At 38.7% G+C, this 27,256-nt stretch overlaps 2 protein-coding genes across 5 annotated transcripts in view; both read left to right on the top strand.

Moving 5' to 3' along the window:
- Positions 1-9,151, top strand: part of ZFYVE16 (zinc finger FYVE-type containing 16) — a 31,992-nt gene extending 22,841 nt beyond the window's left edge. For all 3 annotated transcript variants that reach the window (XM_075739226.1, XM_075739224.1, XM_075739225.1), the window contains exons 12-18: positions 677-781; positions 2,892-3,042; positions 4,232-4,312; positions 4,850-5,012; positions 5,815-5,920; positions 6,320-6,484; positions 7,354-9,151. In XM_075739226.1, the coding sequence (XP_075595341.1) occupies positions 677-781; positions 2,892-3,042; positions 4,232-4,312; positions 4,850-5,012; positions 5,815-5,920; positions 6,320-6,484; positions 7,354-7,515 (933 nt within the window). In that variant the 3' untranslated portion in view covers positions 7,516-9,151. The remainder of the gene's footprint in view (positions 1-676; positions 782-2,891; positions 3,043-4,231; positions 4,313-4,849; positions 5,013-5,814; positions 5,921-6,319; positions 6,485-7,353) is intronic.
- Positions 9,152-9,302: 151 nt separating this feature from the next.
- Positions 9,303-25,449, top strand: FAM151B (family with sequence similarity 151 member B). Of its 2 annotated transcripts, none has more exons than XR_012832994.1 (7): positions 9,303-9,492; positions 9,634-9,759; positions 11,674-11,839; positions 16,445-16,662; positions 18,423-18,493; positions 20,755-20,904; positions 21,335-25,449. XR_012832994.1 is itself a non-coding variant. In XM_075739995.1 (7 exons), exons 1-7 carry the CDS (start codon positions 9,474-9,476, stop codon positions 21,360-21,362), a joined length of 843 nt encoding a protein of 280 aa, XP_075596110.1. In that variant the 5' UTR covers positions 9,329-9,473; the 3' UTR covers positions 21,363-25,449. The 2 variants fall into 2 exon arrangements, 1 of the variants encoding a protein (XP_075596110.1); XM_075739995.1 differs by having other exon boundaries at positions 9,329-9,492; positions 18,423-18,558.
- The last annotated feature ends 1,807 nt before the right edge of the window (positions 25,450-27,256 follow it).

Below are 27,256 nucleotides of genomic sequence, written 5' to 3'. Positions count from 1 at the left end.
CCTTAATATTGCTAAAACAATATGCCAGTTCAATTGAAACTTGTAATGCAGTATGAGATGTATTCATGAATACCCTTCTTGGAACAGCTGTGCTGATTGAGGAAGATACTAATTACCTGGCTCAGCTGGTGACAAGAGCCTCTTCAAATGTTTTTTCAGCTGAGCTAGAAAAATGAGAATTTTCTACCTAATGCTGTTCTTCTGGAATAAAACACAATAGGGAAATTTTGCAGAAGCAGCTGAGATGATGGTAACCTCTGTCAGAGAAAGGTAGGAGAAACAGTGTGGTATTCAAGCTATAACTCAAGGAGTTAGAGCTGTAGGGGACAAGATGTGAGCCAGGAAACAAACTAATCTAGATAGTGGCTTCTATGCTTTGCTCTTCTTTCAGAGAGGGAGGATATGCGTAAAGTAGCCATTGTCTAAATAATCCACTAGTAAGTAGTTAGAGCTACTTTGTCAGTGCTATAAATTTGTTAATGTATTCACTAAGGTATGCTTCACCTACATCACTGTAGGAAAAAAATTACCAGTAAATCTTTAGCCACTCTTAATGTCTTTACTCTTTAGAAGTCTTAGGGACATATGTAAAGTACTTTTTCTAGGTAATATTTGTTATAAAAGGTGAGAAATGACACTTAATTTTCTGCTAACATAAAAACTTTGTCTGTTTTAGGACCTTAGAAATTATCAGTATACTTTGAATACCATAGAAAACCTGTTTGTTCATGTGGAAATGGGTAGAAGCTGTATTAAAATACCCCTAAGAAAGTATAATGAGGTGAGTAAAACCATATTGATTAGCTGTCTAATCCAAAAATCCTTTAGTCTTTATTTTTCATATCATACCAGTAACATCTTTAACATGAGCTCTTAAAAAGGGGGTGGGGGTGGGGGTGGTTCTTAGAGGCTGTAATGATTTTATTCTGTAATCCATTTCCAGGCAGTTCTGCAAGTGAATTCTCCACTTTATAGCAGCTCTTTAGATTAGTTTGCTATTTGCTGTGCAGTAGACTCTTTGAACTTTAAACTGATGCAAGCAGGTGATGGGGGAAGGCATGAATTATCTGAATGCACATTTCCTTCTGCCTGGATATGCTGGCAGGTGGATAATGATGAGTGAAAAGTCAAGCTTTAGGGTAACTATTAAATGCTAAAAAAATCACCAGTTTCTTCAAAATCTTTTAGCATGTATTTTCAAGGATTTTCTCATACACGGCTTCACCAAGGGCAAATCGTGCCTGACAAACTTGGTGGCCTTCTATGATGGGGTTACAGCGTTGGTGGATAAGGGAAGGGCAACTGACATCATCAACCTGGACTTGTGCAAGGCATTTGACACTGTTCTGCACGACATTCTTGTCACTAAATTGGGGAGACATGGATTCGATGGATGGACCACTCGCTGGATAAGGAATTGGCTGGATGGCCGCACTCAAAGAGTTGTGGTCAGCGGCTCAGTGTCCAAGTGGAGAACGGTGACGAGTGGTGTTCCTCAGGGGTTGGTACTGGGACCGGCACTGTTTAACATCTTTGTCAGTGACATGGACAGTGGGATCGAGTGCACCCTCAGCAAGTTTGCCAACGACACCAAGCTGTGTGGTGTGGTCGACACGCTGGAGGGAAGGGATGCCATCCAGAGGGACCTTGACAGGCTGGAGAGGTGGGCCCGTGCGAACCGCATGAAGTTCAACAAGGCCAAGTGCAAGGTCCTGCACATGGGTCAGCACAATCCCAAGCACAACTATAGCCTGGGCGAGGACTGGATTGAAAGCAGCCCTGAGGAGAAGGACTTGGGGTATTGATTGATGAGAAACTCAATATGAGCCGGCAGTGTGCACTTGCAGCCCAGAAAGCCAACTGTGTCCTGGGCTGCATCAAAAGCAGTGTGACCAGCAGGTCGAGGGAGGTGATCCTGCCCCTCCACTCCTGTGAGACCCCACCTGGAGTACTGCGTCCAGCTCTGGGGGCCCCAGGACAGGAGAGACATGGAGCTGTTGGAGCGAGTCCAGAGGAGGCCATGAAGCTGATCAGAGGGCTGGAGCAGCTCTGCTATGAGGACAGGCTGAGAGAGTTGGGGTTGTTCAGCCTGGAGAAAAGGCAGCTCCAGGGAGATCTAATTGCAGCTTACCAGTACCTGAAGGGGCCTACAGGAAAGCTGGAGAGGGACTGTTTATCAGGGGGTGTAGTGACAGGACAAGGGGTAATGGCCTTAAGCTGAAGGAGGGGAGATTTACATTAGATGTTAGAAAGAAATTCTTTACTGTTAGAGTGGTGAGGCCCTGGCACAGGTTGCCCAGAGAAGCTTTGGATGCCCCCTCCCTGGCAGTGTTCAAGGCCAGGGTGGATGGGGCTTTGGGCAACCTGGGCTAGTGGAGGGTGTCCCTGCCCATGGCAGGGCGGTTGGAACTAGATGATCTTTAATGTCCCATCCAACCCAAACCATTCTATGATTCTATGATACATTTCCTGATGGTGGTGTTTTGCTTAAAACTTAAAAAACAATACCTTTTTTGCCAGTGTGGTTTGTATTACAACTTGTTTACTTCAGCTTTAACAAAAACCAACCCTGAATGGTAAACTGCATGAGGCTTAATGCATGTTAGCATATTTAGCCTTAAGACCAACAAAACCCTTACAACTCTGATATTCTGCATTGTCCTTAGGTACTTGGACTTACTCATCCCTCTCAACTGGAGTAGTGTTTTTGACTGTACTTAGTGTTCCTGCAGCTAGTCATGGCAAATTATGTTGTTCAAACTCTCTGGAATTGACTAAGTGAATAATTCTTGGTATTGGTTTTGATAGCTGGTTTTTTTCTTATATCTGTATTTAAAATTAGTACTGCATAAATAAATTTGTCAGTTTAATGACAAATTTTGTATTTACAGGTAATGAAGGTGGTAAATTCTTCTAATGAACATGTAATTAGTATTGGAGCTAGTTTTAATACTGAAGCAGATTCTCACTTAGTGTGTGTGCAGAATAAGCATGGCCTCTATCACACACAAGCAATCAGTGCTACTGGACATCCTAGGAAAGGTAAGCTGCTTAATTTGGCTTGTGGAGAAAAATCACGTTTCTAGAGCAGAAATGTAAGTTCACTTTTAGGCTGCAAGGAAAATATTTTGTATTCCCAGTAAGTTGTTTAGACAAAAAGTTCAGCATTCAAGCAGCAAAATAACTTAAATGCAAAATAAAATGTTGCTGGTTTATATCAATACTTAGCTACCTCTTACAAATTTTTTATTAAATGGAGACTAATACTTTTTTCCTCTTTGTTGCCAGAATGTTACTAATGTAACTTACATTTTCAGACATAATCAGATTCTTTCCATATTTCAAAATAAAATTTAATATTAGTGTGAATTGGGCAATATATTTACATATGTAAATTAATAGTCTCAGTAACTGAGTGTATGGAAATACAGTAACAGTGAGTCCCTCTACACAACACCTAGCAAACTGATAAAACCACCTGCAGAGAGAGAGAACAGTGCAGAGGTATCTTTTCCGTTCTGCAAGTAATATAGCTGTGGAGCACAGCAGTGTGTCTGAGCTGATGAGTCATGCTTTTCAACAAGGCCCATTAGTTCGGGGTGGGGGGAGTTCCACATTAATGTGGCTGTACTCTTACCATCTCCAGTGTCAAACTGAATTGTTCTGTGCTTCATTAAGCATAGCTTCTTAGTGTGGTTTTTGATTGAAGCACTGTATGTGACAAACTTACGCAAACATTGGTATCATGGAAATTCACTTACCTCATCTTTTCTTTAAATTGCTTTTAGTACCACTGAAAATGATCTAAACTTCAGGAATATCGTCTGTAAATAAATTTAATTTAGAAGTTGAGTGGCATGTCTGTTTTAAAGAATAAAAAAACCCCCAAGCCCCACACCACTGTTTCTTCAACTGTCTCCTCTTTGTATACAGAGGTTTTTTTGGCTTGCCTGTGACTGCTTGCTGCCAGTATCTTAGAAGGATACTATATGCCCTCACAGAATAAGTTAACAAAGCTGGTCTCTTTTGCCAAGGTCCAACTGGAAAAAATTCTCACTTCAGAGAGGTATATTTCGTATCATCCTATCTGTAAGGCATTTGTACTAGCACTTTCAGTACAGTAGTACCTTTTTTGCCTGCCTCTTTAAAAGGGAATGCAAGTTAAATGTTAGTAATGACAAACTTGAGTGATACGAAGTGGTGCTCACTTTGTTCCTACTACTTTTTCTAGTTACAGGTGCAAGTTTTGTGGTATTTAATGGAGCCTTAAAAACATCTTCAGGATTTTTAGCTAAATCCAGTATAATTGAAGGTAAGAATTTTGTTGCATGTGGTTCCTTCTTAAGAGAACTTAAACAGCAGCAGTCTTGTGCAAGATCTTTATTCCTCTTTATTCCTTTATTTAGTAAGCTAAACTTTTTTTCAGGATTTTTAAATTTGTAGAAAACTTACTGGAAACAAAGGCTGTATAAAAAATACATGCTAGTTCACCTACTTGTTTTAAAACATACTAAGTTTTAACTCTTTTTGCTTTAGTCAGTGCAAGCCTTTTATGGCTGCCTATATGTGGAACTATTTTCATTGCTGTATTCATGAAATACATATATTGACACATAAATGCAAAAAACCTTTCTAAGACTGATCTTTTAGTTCTGTTGACAAGAAAGGTTTTTATTACTTCCTCTTTCACATAACATTTAATGCTGTAGTTGAGGGATGGAGTCCATTTGATGTGCATTTATTAACAAGCTGTAGGAGAGAGTTGGTCCCACTAGAATTTAAGCCAAGATTCTACTAAAAAGCTAATCTTTCTGTAGATAAGTTGGAATTTTAACTGGTTTTCTTCTAGATGGACTAATGGTACAAATAACACCAGAAATAATGGAAAGCCTACGTCAGGCATTAAGAGACAAGAAGGACTTCAAAATAACTTGTGGCAAAATGGATACAGGAGACATAAAAGAATATGTAGATATTTGCTGGGTAGAAAATGAAGAAAAAACAAACAAAAGGTAAATGTTTTACCAAAGCAAAACATGTTAGAGAATTTTTCTTCTCATTTTTCAAATGTCCACCTTTAATTTCTTGAAATTAATCTATGGTTCTCAATACTAAAACCTGAAAGGGAATAGAATGGTAAACTACCTGCAATCCTCTAGATGTCACTAACAGAACAATTTTGCTTGTAGTTCACCAAAATTAATACAGTTTTCTCGGTTTGGGAAGTTGTCAGGAAGAGTGTGGGAACTCTCAGTTTCCTTTGAAAGTCCTCTATCAAATCATTAATCGGCCTGTGTGAGGATACAATTAATCTCTTTAAGCTTCTTGTTAGGGGGGCTTGGAAGTGCATAGAACTACCCTTGGCCACTCACTGCTTGGAATGCCAGCATTCAACAAATCAAAATGAGATGTAAGACATCTTTACTTGATGTGCTTTGAATGCTTGTTTATGTAGCTTCAAACTTTAATTATATTCAAAACTTGTCTCATCTTAAGTAGTTTCTCAGGCCCTGGGCTTGACTTGATATGCCTGTGGCTCGTCTGACCAATTAGATCAAACAGTGACTTTACCTAAAATGGTTTATAGCTTCTGAAACATGTAAGATTAGGTTTTTATCAAGTGTTGTTTGTTCCCTATTTAGGATATTTCTTTTTATAGTATCTGTATTTTCACGTTGCAAGTCCTGTATTATATTTTGTTGTAAAGCTGTTTAAATAGCCTTTACAGATGGCTAAACATTATTTCATATAAGTTACTCAATCTAAATCATAAAATGTTGTTTTAATTATTAACCATACTATTATCTTCCATAGAATTTTAAGCCCAGTCGATGGAAAATCAATGGAAGGAACTTGGAGTGAAAAAGTTCCACAAAGCAGAGACTTGGAAAGAGAGGGAAAGGTCATGAAGTGTACCGAAGTTAGTAAATTACATTCGTCTTGAGTGTTTTTATAGTGAAGTGGTAAAGTGAATCATACTAAGTGATACTACTAAAGAAACTAACTTTTTTTGATGTATAGCCATACCGATAGGCAGAATGTTGTCTGTAGCTCTTTGATAACTTTACATACTTTCATTTTCCTCCTCTGAAAAAGTCTAAGTCTGTTAGCTGGATAACTCTATAAATACATAATCCAGACATTCCCATGGTTACTTAAGTATTTTGATTGAATAGATGAATAGTACTACAATACTTTGCCAAGCAGACAAGCATTGTAGCTTGCTCTGTTCTGTGTTATACGTACACTGAATTACTCTTTTCCTTACTTTGTAATACAACCAGGCTGCTAACAGTGCTTATCCTTTCTATCATTTCAGGTATTCTATTTTCTAAAGGACCATGAAGTATCCGGTCCTGTTCCTCAGCAGTTTGCTAAAGAGATTGCTATTGCCTGCAGTACTGCTCTTTGCCCACACCTTAAAGCCTTGAAAAAGAATGGGATGACTAAGATAGGCCTAAGAGTTTCTATTGACTCAGATATGGTAATCTTTCAACTTTTATTGCAGACACTCCATTTCAAATGAAATCTCTCTCTTGTAAAGACCTTGGATCTTTTTCTGAATGCTTTTAGTTTTTTGTCCTGCCCCAGCTCCAGACTGAGGATGAAATGTCATGAAGAAGCTGTCTTAATGACTAATTTTTCTTGAAAGAAATAGTCCTGTTTCCTTATTCTGCCCAAATTCACTAATAACTGCTTGTAGTAAGGCAGCAGTCCTTCCCTAGTTACGACTTTATCTAGCACTCTTTGCCTCGAATCAATTTGGAGAATCACAGAGCTAATTTTCTGATCTTTTTTCATAGTATGTAGTTTTCTGCTGGTTTTGCTCCCTAATGTACTTCTTAAGAGATACTTCCACTGAAAATATGTACAGAAAAGGACTGGTCTGTCAAGCTGAGGATGGAAGAGAGGGAAGGCAGGGCCCTTATGATACGATGCCCCTCAAAAGATTACAAAACTGTAGAACAGTTCAGTTCCTTGCCTCTGAAGGTGTTCTGTGTGAAACTTCCTTACCTTTTTTGAGAGAAGCTGGAAATACAGTCCTGAAAAATCTAATTTTCAGTAGAATATTTTGAAATTAATCTATTAATCTAATAGCAACTGTGATACTAGGATATAAAAAGATCACTCTTGGACATCAGGCTGAAGCAGTCTGGGATGCAGAGGATGTGTGCCCTGTAAACCCAGGGGGAATGTTGCATGCTTCTCAATAGCAAGCAGAATTGGGAATGATTGACCTCAAAACCCATACAATTGCCAGTGTTTGAATGTTATTCTGTCACTCATGCTAGCTGAAGTGCGTTTTCTTGTTAATAAAGTGTTAATATCAACATTAGTATGTTTTCCTTCCAGGTTGAATACTTAGCTGGATCTGGAGGTCACCTTCTTCCACAGAACTACCTGAATGAATTAGACAGTGCTCTAATTCCTGTGATTCATGGTGGAATGTCAGATCCTACAAGTCTACCATTGAAAATGGAATTAATATTTTTCATTGTAGAACATCTGTTTTGATGAGGCTGATTATAAGCAATATATTCATTTGCTAGATCTGAACACCAAAGTTACAATGCTACAAACACTAAAAATGTTGAAGTTTCTAAACCTGTTATGTTTTAATAGATTTTTCAAACTGCTTTTTAAAACCCTCAAATACTCTCTGGTTACTTTACCACAAAAGAATTGTAGTTTGTAATGTTTCCTGAAGTTCTGAAAATTTACACTTAATACAGGTGCAGAAGAGGGCAGCTTTTATTACCTCTTTACACAGTTGTAGCATTTACTATATGTAGTGTAACTTTAAGCCATACTGTCTTGCCTCTTAACCTCAGATAAATGTGTTACTAAAAATTGGTATGGTTAGTTCAAATCTCTGCAGCATGTGCGTTCCATGTGCTAATGAGCTAAACACTAAAGTAGAAGCTGGCACAAAACTGCTTTCTTGCCTTTTGAGATTCAAATACGAGATCTTCTGTAGCTGACCACGAACTTCATGTGTCAGTACAAAATACAAGGGCATGCCTTCTGACACGTTTAGCATGAGGAAGAATTTTGCAGGTATGTTTATGAAGACTTTGTAGTTGAAGTCCTTAATATTAGGTTATTATGCTGGTGCTTAAGGACCATATGCTCTGAATTTTTTTTTACAGAATAACTGATTTCTTTCTTGTATTTATAAGGATTTATCCAACTTAAATGGATGCTATTTTTATAAATACTGCTGCTTTTTTCTTTACTCTGTGCTCAGAAGTCCTCATACAATTTGACCTTACAAGGATAAAAACAGATTACCCTTGACATATTCTACACTTAGCAATAATAAGTCAGACAAGAATTCTGCAATATCTTTTCTGTTCCTGTCTACTGCTTTTGCCACCTCTTAGCCACCTTTACTTTCAGGGAGAATTGATGTATTAAGTGTGAATTTTCGTGAACAGATATTGATTTTTAGTATACCTAAGGTTCTTGTATAGTACGTATTTTTTATATTGGGTCTTTAAGATCTATTTATGTATTTGTGATGCATGTGATTTGTATGGAGGTTCAGTGAACCATAATTGGGGTTTGGTAACTGTCACACCACTCTTTATCAAGAACAGAACCAAAACTAAATATATACAAGATCTATGTTTTCAGTAAAAATGCTGGTACAATTTTATAATGAAACTATTAAAAGTGATGCCTTCTTGATGCTAATAGGGGATATTTTATGTTTTTGTATCAAAAACAATTTGTAACTTAATCTGATCTGCTGTGCTGTTACCTGTGCTTCAAAATACCAGTTCTAGAAGGGTTTAGGCTTCAAGATCTTACTCTGGAGGAAGCTGAGGCTGTACTTGAGCTAATTAATGTAACACCAGAGAAACTGCAGTTCTGGGGAAGAGCTTAAGACCACACCATGCGCAGTATGAACAAAACACGTCCTTGCTCAAAAACGAGCTACACCTAGACGGTCAAGGAAACAACAGTGAAAGGTTGGACGGTAGTTACGGACTGTGACTGGGTCGGAGGAGGCTGTAGCCGCCGGTATCGTGTTGCGCAGGCACATTTTTGCCCATGTCCGTTGCGGGGTAAGCAAAGCAACAGCCGACTCTTGCCACTTACTCTCTACTAACTCCTTTTAAATAATGATCAATAAAGCTAACTCAATTCCTTGGTATCTCGCCTCTGTTACTTAAAGACAACTCTTCGGTGCATGTGTTTGTCTTTGCAGCGTCTCGGGGGTTCTGGTAGTCCATTTCCCGCAGCGGGCCGGGGGAAGGGGGGGGGGGGGGGGGGTGCCCTGGCTGCGCCCCGGCCGGGCGCTGGTTCCGCTTCCTGCGGAAACGTTCCCCACAACCCTCGCTATCACCGGCCGGGACAGAGGGTCCTCGCTGCTCTTCCCCGGTCCGGAGAGCGGCGGCAGCCTACGGCCCTCCGCCCGCCTCAGCAGTTGGAGGAGAGCACCCCCACCCCACCCCGCCGCTGAGGCAATGGCGGACGAGGCGCAGGGTAAGAGCTGCGCGGCAGAGACCGGGCCTCTTCCCCCGCCCCCCGCCGTCTCTTCCCCCCTGTCCCGCGGTGGAGGGGAGCCCGGGGCCGGTTCTGCGGAGCGGCGGTGCTGAGGGGACGTCTCCCTTCGTGCCGCCGCAGGCGCCTGGAGTGAGGAGGCGGTGGATTACTTTCTGAGGTCGCAGCGCATCAGAGCGAGAGACGGGGCGGCCATCAGATGGTTCCACGCCGCGAACAGCAAGGCCCGAGCCGGGGAGGCCGCCAGAAGTAAGTGTGAGCCGCTGCCAGCCCGCCCTGCCTGCGGGTGGCCGCCTCGTTGTTAACATTGAGGGTTGACGGAAAGAGGGGGCCCGGTCGTGCGGTCAGGCGCTCCCGGTTTGTTCTGAAGCGAAGCCCATCCCGGAGCAGCCGTCTGCACCTGCGAACCGCCGGTCCAGCATCACTTAAGGCCGGCAGGACAAGGTTTGGAGGTGGTACCCTGTTATTAGACAAACTTACTTAGTTGCAAAAAGGCAACCAGCTACCAGACGTGCAGGCCCTTTGTCAGGTCAGCCCTTCAGATTAACAAAGCCCTTCATTGCCCACCAGCAGCACAGGGGCATGAGTAAGGAGTTTTCTGGTTTCATGCACTCAAGCTTATTTGGAACGTTGTTCAGTTTATACGTTTGCACAGTGGAACTGCTGCTGCAGGTAAAACTGGTTCGTCTGATGTGATCGTACTGAAGTTAGACCGCAGCTCCCTGATACACCAGCCTAGGCAGCAGTGGTCAAGTTGCCCCTGTTTTTTCCTGTTCTTATTAGGTCACCCTTCCCAGTGTGCTGACGCTTCTGTTTGTGGATCCCTCTGGAAAACAGAAAATGGAAATGACCTGATTAAAAATCAGTCCGTCCTTCCTTCCTTCCTTCCTTCCTTCCTTCCTTCCTTCCTTCCTCCCTCCCTCCCTCCCTCCCTCCCTCCCTTCCTTCCTTCCTTCCTTCCTTCCTTCCTTCCTTCCTTCCTTCCTTCCTTCCTTCCTTCCTTCCTTCCTTCCTTCCTTCCTTCCTTCCTTCCTTCCTTCCTTCCTTCCTTCCTTCCATAGCAAAACCTCATAGGAAACTACCGTAACTCCCAAACCAGCTTTGCTGTGGGTGCCAGCCCATTGAGCAGCAGCTGTAATGCTGTGAGGAAAGCTGCCTGTGATGGCTTTGTCAGGGCTGTACTGCACAACGTGTCCCATCTTCAGAAACGGTTAGGGATTCTCAGGTAGTTTTGACCCTATACAGATGGATCTTCTGGGTTTGAAATTGTGTGATGTTGTGACACGCTGGGTAATATTTCTTGTATTCTACAGGACAGTTTTATTACTGCTTCCCCCCCCCCCCCCCCATTTTGTTCAAGATTATTTAAGTATTTCAGATTATTTGTGAGCAATTTATTTCACTGAATTTTTATGTAATTGATGTGAATATTGGGGCAATATGTAATTTATGTAATTTTATATGTAATGTGCTTTCTATTGACTGTATAATTACCTTTTTTATTGTAATTTCAGTCTAAGTAACTGTATATATTGAAGTCTCTGCAAAGCTGGTAGCACTGCCCAGGCTCTCAGATGCTTCTCATTAGAGAAAGCTGCTTTCAAGAGCTTGCAGCATTCCTAAGATTTCCAGTCACTTGTCTTGTGTGTCAGCTACCATTTTTGTATGAGATGTTTCTGGCTGCCTGCCTTTTTTTTTAAAAGGTTTGGCTGAGATGGGTTGGTAAGTTTTGAGAACAAGACAAGGGGAGTACTCAGTCTCTGCCAGTGTTAAAATGTTCTGGTCATCTTTTCTCTAAAAGGCTCTGTCTGGAATCCTGTTATGAGGGGAAAATATTTGAAATTTAGCAAGAGTGGATTCACATTTTACATATTTGCTTTGTTGTTTCTCTGAAAAAAAAACCCATTGTGATTACTTGGCCAAATGTATCTACAAAAATCAATTTTCATGCGCTTGTAGATGTCTGAAGAGTTTAGTAACTTAAGAACCCAAAGAAATGCATCTCTGCTGCTTCACAGACAGCAACTCATATTTGGTGATCTTTGTGGAGTAAGTGTGCACAGTCTAGTGTAGAAAGACTTGCCCTGTAATTGTGACTCTGAAGCAGATGCTGGAACTATTGGATTTGCTTCTGTTAAGAGCTTTTCTTTTTTAAATCAACAGGTGATGTGCACATGATAGAAGCAGATGTTCTTCTTCGTGGTGGCAAGGGAGGAAATGGAGACCCTATCATGGCTCATCCACCTGAAACAGACAGTGACAACACATTGCAGGAATGGCTAAAAGAGATTGTCAACACAAATAAAGGCATCAAGCTGGATTTTAAGAGGTATCTCAAGATAAAAGTATTTTTATATTGTTTGCATTCTTACTAATACCATTTTTCAGGTAGCGATAACTATCTTTTGGTGATGGTAGACCAAACTTTTTCTTACTGTGTGTTGGTTTTGCGTGGCAAGGTTTTGGTAGTGGGGGGGCTACAGGGGTGGCTTCTGTGAGAAGCTGCTAGAAGCTTCCCCTGTGTCTGACAGAGCCAATGCCAGCCGGCTCCAAGACGGACCCGCTGCTGGCCAAGGCCAAGCCAATCAGCACCTCTGTGATAACGTATTTAAGAAAGAGAAAAACAGTTAGAGAGCGCTTTTGCAGCCAGAGAGAGGAGTGAGAAGATGTATGAACATCGGCAGACACCAAGATCCGTGCAGAAGGAGGGGAGGAGGTGCTCCAGGCGCCGGAGCAAGATTCCCCTGCAGCCCATGGTGAAGACCATGGTGAGGCAGGCTGTCCCCCTGCAGCCCATGGAGGAAGGATGAGGGGGTGTAGAGATTCCACCTGCAGCCCGTGGAGGACCCCAGGCCAGAGCAGGTGGAGACACCTGAAGGAGGCTGTGACCCCGTGGGAAGCCCGCGCTGGAGCAAGCTCCTGGCAGGCCCTGTGGCCCCGTGGAGAGAGGAGCCCACGCCAGAGCAGGTTTGCTGGCAGGACTTGTGACCCCATGGGGGACCCACGCTGGAGCAGTCTGTTCCTGAAGGTCTGCACCCCATGGGAGGGACCCACGCTGGAGCAGTTGGTGAAGGACCATAGCCCATGGGAAGGACTCACGTTGGAGAAGGTCGTGAAGGACTGTCTCCCGTGAGAGGGACCCCACGCTGGAGCAGGGGAAGAGTGTGAGGAGTCCTCCCCCTGAGGATGAAGAAGCGGCAGAAACACCGTGTGATGAACTGACCGTAACCCCCATTCCCCGTCCCCCTGTGCCGCTGGGGGGGGCGGAGGTTTGAAGCTGGGAGTGAAGTTGAGCCTGGGAAGATGGGAGGGGTGGGGGGAGGTGTTTTAAGATTTGGTTTTATTTCTCATTCCTCTACTCTGTTTTGCTTAGTAATAAATTAGATGAATTCCCTCTCTAAGTTCGGTCTGTTTTGCTCGTGATGATAATTAGAGAATGATCTCTCCCTGTCCTTATCTCGACCCATAAGTTTTTTTTTCGTTGTACTTTTTCTCCCCTGTCTAGAGAAGGAGGGCAGTGATAGAGCGGCTCTGGTGGGCACCTGGCCCCTAGCCAGGGTCAACCCACCACACTGTGCAATTTACTGTAATGCATTCCTTCCCGAACAGAAAATGCAGTGAAACATAATCAGTATTATGGAATGCATTGCAAGAATAAAAGCTGTAAAAGCGTTTTGAACTACAATAATGATTTCATATTCAGTGAATTTGTTACAGAGTTGCTATTGAGCAAAGTTTTCCCATCGGGAAAAGTGCAATGATAGCGTCTATCTGGGAAGCTGCTATGAGTCTTCTCCTTGTGCAAAGAAATTGGGAAAGACAACCTTCTGACTGGGAAGTCAGTGGCTTCCAGGCTGCAAAATGGGGCTGAGCCCCCTGGGTCTCTGTGTGGCAGCACACAGGTCTCTCCTGCTGTCATCCAGTTTTACTGGTGTTATTCTCAAGGGTTTTCAGGGAGCTTCTGAAAAGCCAACTTCTGTTGCAGGTCTGCTGAAGTTCATAATAATTTAGAAACATCATTCCTTACCAGCATGAATATCGTTATTTTCCCAGAGCTTTTTTTTTTTTTTTCCCCTTCACTCTCCAAGGAGAGGAATTCTGTTTCCTGATCAGCTTCAATACTAACAATCTATTGGGGATGTCTCAATTAAAAAATGAGGTGTACTCCTTTGAATATCCGATCTCATACCACATAGGATGCAGCAGTATATTTCTTCAGCATGGTTTGTAATGCAAAAAAGCTGTCTTGCTTTTTGTGTGGTAAGGTGCATGTATATTGAAATAAATTCTGTTTCTTTGGCCTAACTTCTTCATTAAATTTTCAGAGGTTCGTTTAGAATTTTAACCATTAGCTGTTTCATTGTCTTTAATGGAAAATACACCTGAAAACCCCATGAGATTGCTTTGAAAAATTTGAAATGGGATTCAAAGTGAGCTGTGATTTTCAGTTATACAACTCTGCAACTCCTAACTTTAGCTTTGTCTGAATTTACATGTACAATGTCTATTTTTTGCAGCAGATGGAGAATCCACCTCCACATTAAAAAGAGCTTCATCAGTACCTAAGTATGCTATCAAAACCAAAAAGAAATAAAAAAAGACATTTTTTAAAAGCTAGATAGTTGTAAAATTGATTTGTACCTGCTGTACTGCAATCACATTTTTCTTGTGAAAGTTCATGAAAATACAAAAATTGTGGGCAGACTAAATCCTTTTATTGTTAACAGAATCTGTAAATGTCTGCCTGGACAGTCAGGGGAAAGGACAAGAGAAGCAGAGATTTGTTTGGGTTTGGTGGTTGTTGTTGTTGTTATTATTATTGTGATTATTATTTAAATTAATTTTAAACATCTTCCTCTTATTTTTCCACAAGGAATTTCCAGCCAAGTGCAGTGATTTAAAAAAGCTTTTAAAATTATGTTGCATTATAAAAGTCTAATTGCATAAGCATTTAAAAAATACAAGCACACAGTGCAGATATAGTCAAATGAGTGATAATAGAATTTGATGTTATTTTGAGTAATATTCTTTGGATAGCATTGCTGAAGTTTTGAAGATTATTTCAACAGCGTTTAAAAGGAAATATTTTGTATATTTCTACTCTGTCAGCTTGATTGACCACATAATCACATTTCCTGCTGGCTTTATCAACAGGAATGAATGTATTCTGCAAAAGGGCTTCAGAGTCCCACTTAAAAAATGCCAGAATCATTCAACATAGAATCAGCAGTAAGCTTGAATTTTCCAAATGCTGTGCAATAAAAATAGTGCTGTCTGGTGGTTTCAGTTTTGTTTTTTTTTTCTTTTGTTTGTTTGTTTCAAGAGATGCTGCTTTGGGCTTTTTTCTCTTTTCATTGTCCTGTACTTTGTAGTAAAACAGACAGTATTCCACTTGCTTTGACAATCCCTTGTATCTGGGAGAATGAGGACTGTTCTGTCCTCAGACAATGTGAGAAATACTTCAGCTAATAATGTTAACTCAAGCCATCACTAGCTTTTCTCTAAGATGACTTGACCTAATACTGACTGAAAGTGTTGAGAGGAATTCCTGCCAGTATGCAGCTTTCTCAACAGTACAAAAGTTAAAATGTGCAAAATGACTTTTCACAGGAAACAACAGAGGCAGATCAGGGTCTTGGCTTTAGAGCTAACCTACTGTAACAGCTGGCTGCCATTCCCATTTTTGGCCACAAATCCTGACACAATTCATCTGACCTCATCATGAGCCAGGTTTGGGAATAACTTGGTACAGAACCATCCCTACAAAACAATGAGAACAGGTTTTTACCACTTTATGTCTCTGAACTCACACACTGCTGCTAAGGCAAGCATCAGCACTAGTGTAAGAGGCTGGAGGTACAGTGGCCTTGGAATTGGGAAGACATGGGAGCAGTTAACCATCATCTGTGTTTTTCAAACAGGTACCCATGGAGTCTGTAGCCTGTGGCTTATATCCGTGTAAGCTGGAGCAGTTGTGATCCTCTCCTTGCTCTTCACAGCGCCTTCTCTTCCCCTTCCCTTTCCTGGTGCTCCCGTGACACCCAGAGGGACCAGTTTAGGATGTTGAACAGGAAAACTAACCCTGTAGAGCAGCATGAAAAGTTTTCTGTTGGATCAGTTCTGTATCAGGTCACTGTAAGATTTTGAGGAAAAACAAGAAGGGGGCTCATTCAGAGCTTTTCATGACTGACAGGAGAAAACACAGGTCCTTGCCATTAGTGAGGAAATCACAACTGACCATAATGATTTTAAATTTCTGAATGTTACATAAAATGTTAATTAATTTGCTGTGTGAGAAAAAAATAGGTCTTTTCTTGGCATTGATTCTTTTTCCCCATTATTCCACATTTCCTTTCCTTCCACAATACTGCTGTTTTGAAAGTTTTGGTAGGATAGAGAAAGGTTATTTTTTGTCCTCTAGTTATGCTTTTTTTTAAATTGAGAGAACAGTGAGAATATGTGACAATATATTTTGTTGAATGTTTGCAAGTAGTGCTACGTTGGTTGCTCAAGTCATTTCATTCTTAATAATTAGCTGTAGGATGAACATCTGATGGGCAGACCTTCCTGCTGCCACTACTATGTCACACTTTTGAGCTGTGGGACCAATCACTACAACAATATTAGAGCCTGCAGTGGCTTCCTTAATGAAAATCCTTCCTAAGAGTTCAATAACATCAAAGTCTTAATGGATCAGGAGTTAGGAGAGCCATGAGGTAAGAGGCATTAAGCAGGTCATATTGGACAGCAGGGAGACAAGAGGCTTATGCTATCTATACCAGCAGTAATAGTCAACTTGTGGTAGAAAGAGTCCTCAGTATTTGCTGTCTGTCTTACAGGGACAGTTTCATTAACGTATTTATATATATATGTACCGTACATTTTCCGTCCTTGATGTAAGGTGTTTCATCTCACCCTTGTGTTAATGGTACAGCCTAGAAACCGTACGGCCTTCCTTGGAGCTTCTTGAAGATGTGAAGCAGCATTTGAGGCAACCCGTTTGGATCAATGCAGACATCCTACCGGGACCTAATGGAAATAATGCTGTAGTGGATGCGAAAGGGTTCCTCGACACTGTCACTTCATTTTTCCCAAATGTAACCTTATCGCTGGGATGGACAACTGGCTGGCACCCTGACAAACACAATAAAGGTAAAGATAGAAAATTTAATGCTTACACTGCACAGTCTGTTTTCTTCAATTTAATTTCATAATTGATTCAAAAGTTATATGCCAGCTGGTCAATTTGAAAATAATAGTGAATGTAAGAATTACTATTTTCGTTGTTGGTGCGTATTTGATAGTGTTTTACAGCCATTAGTTCAATGTTTGAGTTGCAGCAGAACTGTATAAAAATCTGATATTTCTGTTGTTAAACAGTATTTTGTTCTTCAACCCATTTGCACATATTGAGGAATTTTTGGGGACAAGTTGCTTAAGCCCTGTTTTAGGTAGTCTGCTCCCTGAATCCTAGGAGGATTGGTTTGGTAATCAGAATTCTGGCACGTTTTCTGAAGAAAAATAGGTTAGCTGGAAATGTAAAACCCTATCAATGTGCTTTTGCAGTAGATCACTGAAATCAAATTGCAGGTTAACATTTTTTTAACATTTCATTTCTGTTGAATAATTTAATTTTTGCAATAATTTTTCCAATTTATTGATGTTAGTAACTTTTTAAAAATCTCAGTTTTGAGAATATAATTGAAGTTTCTTATTTTTAATCCCTAACTTGAACTTAGATCCTGAAAATGTAGCCATTATTTTAGGGTCCTTTTCACAGGCTTCCTCTCATAATTCTCATAAGTACTTTGTTAGGGTGTTTTATTGCAGTGCACATGCATTTGTGTGCCGTAGTATAGTCCCTCCAACATAATCTGTAACTACAATGGCAAAATTATACACCTTTCCAAATTGGTACTTACTCATTAGCAAGATTTAGTATTGTGTTTTGAGGATTTTGTTGTATGTTATACAGTAATTTTATTAAAATATATAGTACTTTTTCCTAAATATTTTCAGTGCAGTAAAAAGTTGCTGGAAATACGTATTGGAAGTACTGTACTGAGTACCCTTTTTTACTAAATGTAACTTTATTTTAAATTTCACTTTATAGTGATGCTAAATAATGACAGTCTGTAAGACATGAGAAAAACAGCTTATTTGACTGATTTCAACTAAGTTGATATAAGTTGCTGTTTGCCCAAGAAAACCTTTTTTTTTAAGATTTAGTGCTTTTTTAGTCTTTCCAGTCACTGCATTGCATATGAGTAATTGAGAAAGAAATAGTAATTGCTGTTACTGAAGTTAAGTTTTTCGTAGCCCGTAGGAGAAAAGTTAAATACCATTTTAACTAGCTCCAGTGGTTGTAAAAATCTCAACAGCAGGCAATTCAAGTGTTTTAGATTGCTTGATTTTAGCATTTTTTTTCAGTACAAAATGTTTTATGTACTTCGTTTCTGTATAACTTAAAGTCTTTTACTGGATTAATTTTTTTTCTATTTTTTTAAAAATGTAGCTGCTTTTAGAGGGTCACTGTCAAGTTAAAACTAGTCTATATTGAAGTCAGTGGTAACACTGTTTTTTAGAGAGGGCACAAAGATACAATTTCCTAGACATTGTAAAATATCACATTCCATAGCTATATGTAAAATAACAGTGCATTTACTGGAAATAAAGATTTTCAAAATCAGTGGGTTTCTTACATGTTAGTATTGATTTTCTCCTCTCGGACAATGACATTTTTTATTTATAATAATTTGATGATTTCATTTTAGGATTATGTGATTTTCACAAAACCCAAGTTTGCTCTTGTTTCATCTTACAACTTAACCATTCTATAAATCATTGTGTCTTTATTTTGATAGAGATTGTATTTGTGAAGAATTCTTTTTAATCAAATGGTCTTACTGTAGGCTATGATTGGATGATGGTGAAAGAAATGGCCCAGATATGCAATACACTTTCCCAGCCTGTAACTTTCCCAGTAAGAGCAGCACTAGTACGACAGTCAATATCTGAGCTGTGTTGGTTAATGCAACAGTCGGATAGGTAAGCTTGAGGGTCTTTATTCGTAGTTGTCTTTATTATAAAGGCACATATTTGTTTATATTAAATACAGCACATTTATGTGGACATACTTAGTCCAATTATGTTGAAAATATTTTTTCTTCTTGTTTATCCCTTCAGGTTTTTATCTCCTTCAGTTCTTAAATTGCTTTGTCATACAGAAGTGTTCACTCTTCATTTCTTTAAAATAATAAAATTCCAAAAGCCTCTTTTAAAATTACTTATTATGGGTAATGAATCTTATATAGGTTTGTAATCGAGTTTCATAAACATTTTATAAGACTAATGTAGTTAAAGAGACCAAGTAGTTTGATGTTGTAATTTGAAATTAATTCAATTTAAATACTTATATATACTTTTTATTGGATTAGTATTTATATTTTCTGTAATAATGTGATGTAGAAACATCAAAGGTGATTTTTAGATTGGAAGTTAATGAGTTTGCTATGAAGTTAATTAAGTTTGCTTAGGTACTTGAAATACATTCAGCAGTTTCCAAACACTGACTTAGATTTCCTTTTAAAAACTGTTCTTACAAACCCATAAAAATTTCATAGAAAAAAATTATTTATATGTAATAGAATGAGAATAAAACGTGTCATTTACTCATCTTTTTCACCTACTCTGCCTACCTACGCTTTAGTAAAGTTGTTCCTTAAGCACCAACCAAAGTCAAAGCCCAACAAAAATTTAGGACAATCACTTGTCTGGAAAATTTCTAAGTAATTAGAGACAACAGGGTGGAAAGATAAAGTGCTGTTATTCTCATTTACAGTGGAGAAACAAGTGGAGAAACAGTGGGGAAATTAGAATCAAACATTTTAAACTGGGAAATTAATTTCAAAATATTCTTATGTTAAGAATATGTCTTGTGAATTGTCCCATTCTCAAATATGTCCTCATTGGATGCAAGTGTTATTCCCACTGAAGTATTAAGATTTTCTCCTTAACCTCAGCATAAATATCTTGACTCTTTTTTAGTGGCGTGATTAGACAGAAATTGCTGAGCTGCTTTTGCTGACATACAACTAAATTCTGATTTACCTGTATTTTAGATTAATATAGTTTTAACAAACAAAGGGGGAAAAAGAGGCATTTGTCATGTGGAGATTGTGGAGGTATTGCTTTTAACTGTAAATGATATTTTGAAGTTTTTCAGTTTTTAAAAAAGTTATAATAAAATCTGTGCAATTAGGGAGAAAAGTATTTCTGATACATTACAGAAGATACATTCAGTTAATCTGATGATATCATTAAACATCACATAGGTGACAAAACATGAAAGTGTGAAAAAGTATGAAAATTACCTGTAAGTGAGATTGCCTCATATTTCCTGTTATAATGCTCTTCTTGTAACTTTATTATTTTGTCAAATTTTAAAAGCTCAGCCTAGTAAATTTCTTTCCTGCGTGTCTGCCTAAAGTTTTTTATTTTAATCCTTGCTAGGTTCGGCAGAACAGTTCACACAAGAACCAGGCTACAAATAAATTGTTCTGGACAGTGTAGGATTGTGCATCTTAAGAATTTTGCAGCCCTCCTGGGAGATTCTAGCAAGTTTAGCATTAGGAGCAAGAACTTGAAGTTTGACTGGAGGCAAATTGTGTGACTTACCTCCACAATGAGGAAAAAAAGATGTGTCAAAGGAATAGACCTCTGTAAATTTTAGTTTGCATGTGTCAGACGGAGGCTTATTTAAAGACTTATCAGTCACATTCTTGAGCTAGTTGGTCTGTACCAAGCATTCCACGTGCCCTGTGTGCAAACTAGGATGTGTTTGATCGTGCCTGTTTCTGGGGTAGCATTTTGGTCCAGCAGTTGCTTTTCCCAGTAACTTGAAGTCACTGTGATAGGAAGAAGATTGGAGAGACTCTTAGTGGTGTCAGTTGTAGCACAAATGCAGGGTAGAGGGTGATGACTTGCCTGGATGTAGAGGGATGAGGAGGGCAGGGACATATAGAACTGTTAATTCTGATAGTTCATAAATTGTGGTTGCTTAACTTTGAAATGTAAAGGAGATAAAGTTTTTGGCATTTAATTACATTCCTAAAGTTAAGATACTATGGTCCTAAATATTTTTAGGAGCTTATTAGTGCAATGTCTTTCTTTCTTACATGCTTAAGATAATAACATACTCTTCTCTCTCTCTCTTTTTTTTTTTTTTCTCTTTTTTTGATACAGATACAGCCTCACTATTTGGACAGGAAAGGAGGATGTGTATTCTGTAGAAGATTTGCTTTACATCCGAGAAAACTTTGATAAAAGTAGGGTTTATTATGACATCTTAGAGCCACAAAATTCTGAATTCAAAAAAGCCATAGGAGTAGAATGGTAAATACAAAGCAGACAATCTCTGACCTTATAATACTTAGCCTCTTTAAACTTGAAGATTTCCTGTTCGGGGAAATGGATTTTCCTTCCCAAAAGAATTGTCTAGAACACAGACATGGTTATTGGAGGAGTTTTTGTATAACACTTTATTGAAAGGCTTCTCAAATAGAAATTTAATGCCTTCTTTAATAGTTCAGAATTGTTACTTACTCATCATACGCATGTTCCCTCTCATTCACCAAGTGGCATGCAGTAAAGGTTACTGATGTTCCCTAAATATACTAGTACATCTTCCCTTCAAGCATGTAATGGGGAGAACGGCCCCATCTGGTAGTTGTGGACCGAAGTAGTGTGCTATTAATTGCTTTTATGTCAGACAAAGTCTGTGGGACACTCAATCTTTGACAAAGCCTATTTTTGTTTTCTACAGGAGAGGACAAGAGTCAAGACTGTATTAAGTAGAGAACTATGCAGTTCCCAAAGGGGTTTTTTGTAGCTCATCTTGGTACACTCCATTTTTAATGCTGTTGCAATTAATAATGTTCTGACTCCTAGTCAAGAGAAGATGCTGTTTGCTGTATGTGAAGAGTGATATCCATGATGCTACATGTTCCAGGGAGAAGGAATGGTTATTTTTACCAAATTAAAACTAACCAGTTTCTCTGCAACATGATAATTATACATTTCACACCATGGCTTGCCTCCGTGCTTTCTGAGCCATCGGCAACATAGTCCTTGGATTGTGAGAAGGCTGAGTTGGAGTTGTAGCTGCGCTTCAGGAAGTGCTGGGGAAGCAGAACCCCCAAAATGAAGCATAATCCTGTCCTGTATGTAAAGCACATAGATGGATTACATTGAGGTATACATCAGATGCAGTGTCAAAAGACCTATAGTGTTTTATAAGATAGAGAAATGCTGGTGGTTCTTTCAAGAGTTTGAGACTAAATTAAGTATAACAGGAGTTACATAAAATGTTCTGCTGCAATCTTTCTGAAAGGCAGACACTCTAAATGAAATAGCTGTGCAGTGATTAGTGCCTGCAGCAAAAGTTGTACATTTCTGCGATAGTACAGGATTTTTTCTAAACTCTCCTGGACGGTGCATATTTTTAACTCTCAGAATATGATTTCAAAAATTTTCAAAAGTTGAACTTCCCTTTGAGAAAAACAAATCATTGCAACCCTGTTTATCATCTGCAGGAAGAGTCCGACTTGTTTCATTTCAAGCATTTTTTGGCTCTCTTGCTTCTGCATCCCTTAAAATGAATACAGATACTGAAATCTGTGCAGATTGAGATACAAGCTGTGTATCGTTGTCTTTGCGAAACATCACAACTTTTTTTTTTTTTTTTTTTCCACCATGACAGAGGAGATTTTGATTTCTAACTGAAAGCTGATTCTGTGAGGAGACATTACCATGGCATCTTCCTGCCTTCCTTTTCCCATTCCTCTTGCATGCATGATTTTTTTTTAACTTTGATGTTTTACACAACACTGGACAGGCTGTTAGTACTAAAGAATTAATTACAGCATTTTTTGGTTCATACAACTTTTTTGTTATGGTGTTAGTGCAACTGTGATAGAAAAGTTAGTTATATTTATTAATCCTAAATTTTGAAATATGGTGATTTCATGCAGTCATTAAAATTCAAGATTCCTGATTGTTAACCAAGCTCCTTTGCCAGGTTTATCTAATAACCCCCATGGCAGGGGGATTGGAACAAGATGATCTTTGAGGTCACTTCTGACCCAAACCATTCTGTGATTCTATGATTATTGAAGGGTAGAGCTTTCATCATATTTGTCACCTACTAAGATATACTTGGGTAAAATTAGGAGATATTTTTTCCAAATACAGAAGAAAACTATCTAGTTTTTAAACAGAGTACTTAATTTAATTTACACAGTCAGTATGAATGACGATAACCACCAAAAGGTCAAGTTTGGCAGTGTGATTCCTTTTAATGAATTGGGAGAAACGATTTATATTTTAGTTAACTGTGACAACATGATCCAATTTGAACAGATGTAACCTCTCAGTTCTTTATAGCATGTGTTTCTTTGAGCTTTACATGCACACTTTGGTATACCATGGGAGGAAGAGAGATTAACTATTTCTTAACTAATCATAACTACTTTAAATACTTCAGAGACCCCTTTCTAAACCAGATCATCTTGACTAAGACAGGTTCGGGAGCCATTGCATGAAAAGGCATGCTAACAGATCTGATCACTTGGTATCCTTCTCTGGATGATGACCCTTTTACCTAACTCCCCAGGATATATTAATGATCAAAGCTCCAGTTAAACCAAAGTTAGAGACATATCTTTGAATTTATAGTACATACAATAAATTGGTAGGAAATAGTATCGTTCAGAGGTTATTATTTACTGGGATATGCCATTGAACAAGAAGCACTTAGGGGACATTAGCCAGTTTTTAGAATCAAGTGCATTAGCCAAAATGAATCGGGCAGGTGTTGGAATAACAGAATTTGCTTTTGAGGGACATAGAGGAAATAGCTTGAGGACACATCACTGTGGCCATGTTCATTATTGAATGAAAGGTGCCATTGAAGAGCATTGGGGGTTTTGTGTTATTTTTATTGAACATTTTAGTTGAAGGCTTAGTGTAGATTTCTTTCCAAGATACTGCTGGTCATTCAGAAGCAGCAATACTTTCTAGCCGTACATTTACTTCTAATAGATTTAGGGACAAGAGTATCTCCTCCTTTTGTTCCACAATTTATATAAATGTTCAGGACTGGAACAGACTCCTAGATCTGTTTTAGCTCCTTGTTGCAGGCAGTTACATTTATTGAGGGATTTTGTCTTTCAGTTGGTTAGGCCTTTTTGCATCCACACTGGAAAACTTTTCTGTTATTTAGAAACCTTTTTCCCATTTTTCAGTTCCCACCTGAAGTATTAGAATTAGTTAAAACTGGTTAAACTATTAATTAAAAAACATTATCAGCAATTGCCAGAAGTATTTTTAAGGATGCAGACAACATGGAAGAAATACCACTGAATAATACATGTGGATATGCATAAACATGGATATTTGGGTAAAATAAAAAGAGGACATGATCTAGATTACCAGAAATATTAAATAAGGTAACAAGACATGTAAAACTAGATTAAACAAAATGCTGGAAATGAACTCCATGAAGCATTCTTGCAGTGACAGAATGGTTTGACTCTATGGTAAATTTGTTTATTCTCTGTGGATTGTCCTGTGTATTTGAATTTCTGTATGTATTCTTTTTTACCAATGGATCTCTTAGTTTCCTGTAAAGTCGTTCATGTAGTTTACGTCAGCCTGGTCTGACTTGCATGTAAATAAATTCACTGGGATTAGTCTCTCTGTTTTCATGCCAGTCTTCATATAAATGCTCTCCTAGTATAAGATGCGTTAACTGTGGGGCTTGCAATAAAATAATAAAGGAGAGATGAAAGCCAGTTATTTATTCTGTTGGAAACAGGGATCTGTGGCAGTTCTATGTTACTCTGGCTGTTGCTGTGTTGGGTTTTGGTGTTTTGAGGGTTTTTTACCTTCTGTCAGCGATCTGTTCCTTGTACTTAAAACCTTGTTTAGGAGCTATATATTCCACCGCCTCTTTGTGGAATCATTTTCTCTGTCAGTGTTGCCTCATGTCTTGATATCTTTCAGCCAGGTTTTTAGACTTAATTGTCTTTGTTATATTAAGAATCTGGTTGACTTTAATGGAATTAGGTATTGTTCTGGATGTCCAGGTGAGTTAACTGATTAATAAAACATTTCTAATTTACTGCAAGTGTAGTTCAAGCTTTGTATTTTTCTGTGAAATTGATGGAACTTACTAAATAGATAAATTAACACATTACAGAAGAGAATTGACATCATTAGTCCTGCACAGCTACTCAGTTATATCCTGCAGGACCATGTAAGTGTACTGGTGAAGGCACAACAGAAGCTGATTTTCTGAGGTTTATATTGTTCAAGTGTGCTGTGGAATCAAAGAAAAGGCCCCCAAAGACACATTTTTCAAAAGCAGTTCTCCCCATTGTCACATTTAGCATTCATTTGAAGAATTCCTCAGTTTTGGCCTACTCTGACTGAAAAAAAACAAACAACCCAGTCTTTTTCTTTAATTAAAACCTTCAAATTAAAGCATTTTATGTTTTATCAGCCAGCTGTGATCAGGCCATTTGCTAATATTAATACAGCTTCATTTCTGCGCTGTCCATTAAAGCCTATTTAATGTTTGAGTCCAAGCACTGTAAAGCTTTCACCTGTGATTTTTGTTGTGCATTGTTTGGATACAAAAATTTGATTCCAGCACTTTGTGCATGCTATCTTTTTCATATTGCCAGTCTTTGTGCAACAGCCCCAGGAAGCTGAACTGGGACTGTCCCAAGTTACCATGTGCAGAATCGAGTTTGCATAAACTTCCACTTCCGCAGCCCACCATCATGAATTTATGTTGTGGTGATAAAGAAGACAGAGCTAGTTAATTATGCAGAAAATATAACTCAATAACTTGGTGATAAAATGGCCCTGTTCTTTTCTTTAAGAAAAAATACAGAAATTACAGTGTTGGGGAATTAACAGTGTTTGGGCTGGTTTGGGTTTTGTTTGTTTTTTGAAGCTTAGGGGAGACCTTGTTATGAATTGCATCTTATATCCACGAGTCAGGGGGCCTTCTCCGTAGATCTCAGTGTTCTAAAACTTCTTTTAATTCATTTAAAATTTCTTTCCATTTTCAGAGAGTATGTATCCTTATCAAACCTGATTACCTTGAAGGTATTGCAGTGCCAGTAATACTTCAAGGTGAAAATGTGTGGCTGGGAAATATTTTACAATGGGCATTCTTCCTCTAATTCTGGATTTCAACATTAATTTTAAAAAAATCTTGTCCCTTATCCCTTTTATGAATACAGTGGGAATGGTTTTAGTAGGATGGTTATTTATGATTAATGTTAGCCTTTCTATAACAAGCCATTCTCTTGTTATGTGAACAAAATGGTCAGCTAATGAAGTAATGGTTTACTAATGTAAAAATCCATTTATTTATAAATACCTGATTTTAGTTGGAAAATCAATTAGTCGTGCGTAACAGATGTAGAAATATGAAGGTCTTATTAAGGATTGATGAAAAAAAGGAATTTAATGACTGGTTTAGTTTACCATTTTTCTTGTGTCGCTGCATCAAAGTATGGCAGTATTCTTTTGGAAGTGTTGCGTAATCTTAAAAGACAAAAATCAAAACAAAGCAACTCCAAATGCCTTTCTCCATAAAACAAAGCCAAACAAAAAGTGCAGGGAAGGATATTTTGAAAACTGTATTTTGACCTTTAAACACAACCTTGAAAACTGCTTTTTTACAGCATTCTTGTGTAGTGACTTACTGTTCCTAAATTTCTTAAACCAAAATACGAAGTTTTTTAGACCACTGTTTTTTGTGAGGCCACCACTATTTGTCTAGAAGTTATTTTCGTTGTATGGCATTTTCACGGCGTTTTGCAGGGAAAATGAAAACCAAAAGTAAAAAAAAATGTTTTTCATCTTTCTAAACTTATGAAATAGATTTGAAATCAATAATGTCATAGGTAGTGTGCTTTATTGAGAGCTATAACTTACACCAACAGGAATGCTTGCTCACAGAAATGTCATTTCTGTTTTACATAGTTTAAATGTTTAAGGATTTTATGCTGTTAATCTTTCTATAAGTAAGAATGGACGAGCTTCACAAGTTTTTTACTGTAAGGTGTGAGAACTAGTTCAGGTGATTCTGGATGGGAAGCCACAGCTCTTAAAATTCACAAGAAAATAGTTTCAGCTTGTGGTGTTTTCTTTATGAAGATGCATAAGGAACACCTGACAGGTATTTTGTTGTTTGTAAATTTTGATGTTTCAGGGGGAATTTAACATTAGAAATTCAGGTCTTGCTTCCCATTCTTTGCTTTATGGATGACTGGAAAATGACAAGGATTAAGACTTCAAAGGTGGCAAAAGTGTATCTCCGCTGAAGTGGAACCCCAGTAACCTAGACTGAATGAGCCTCTCTCAAACAATACTTCGTACAGATTTAGCTGTGTTGGATTAAATCTAATTAACCGTTCCAGTCTTCCTGTGTAGAGGCAGCCTGAGAAAACACTTACAAGTGAGTACCTTTGGTCATGACTCAGTGGCCCCTAAGTGGTGAATAAAACAATGTGTCTATTTCCGTATTCCCTGAAAGGGGAAAAAATAACTTTTATTTATTCATCATAACAACATCAAGAGAACAAAACGGATTTGTTTTTCCTTTGAAGGTCATTTGTAACATTGATGCAACAGTAAACATTAATATTAACCTTTCACATTACTTCTG

Source organism: Balearica regulorum, chromosome Z (genome assembly GCF_011004875.1).
Source record: "Balearica regulorum gibbericeps isolate bBalReg1 chromosome Z, bBalReg1.pri, whole genome shotgun sequence".
Lineage (NCBI taxonomy): Eukaryota > Metazoa > Chordata > Aves > Gruiformes > Gruidae > Balearica > Balearica regulorum.
Note: the sequence above shows the minus strand (reverse complement) of the source record. Positions and strands in the feature narration are given on the sequence as shown.

Coding starts and splice junctions, on each gene's coding strand:
- FAM151B (XM_075739995.1), top strand. Junction 11,840..16,444: donor ATCAAGCTGGATTTTAAGAG/GTATCTCAAGAT, acceptor TTAATGGTACAG/CCTAGAAACCGTACGGCCTT. Junction 16,663..18,422: donor CCCTGACAAACACAATAAAG/GTAAAGATAGAA, acceptor GTCTTACTGTAG/GCTATGATTGGATGATGGTG.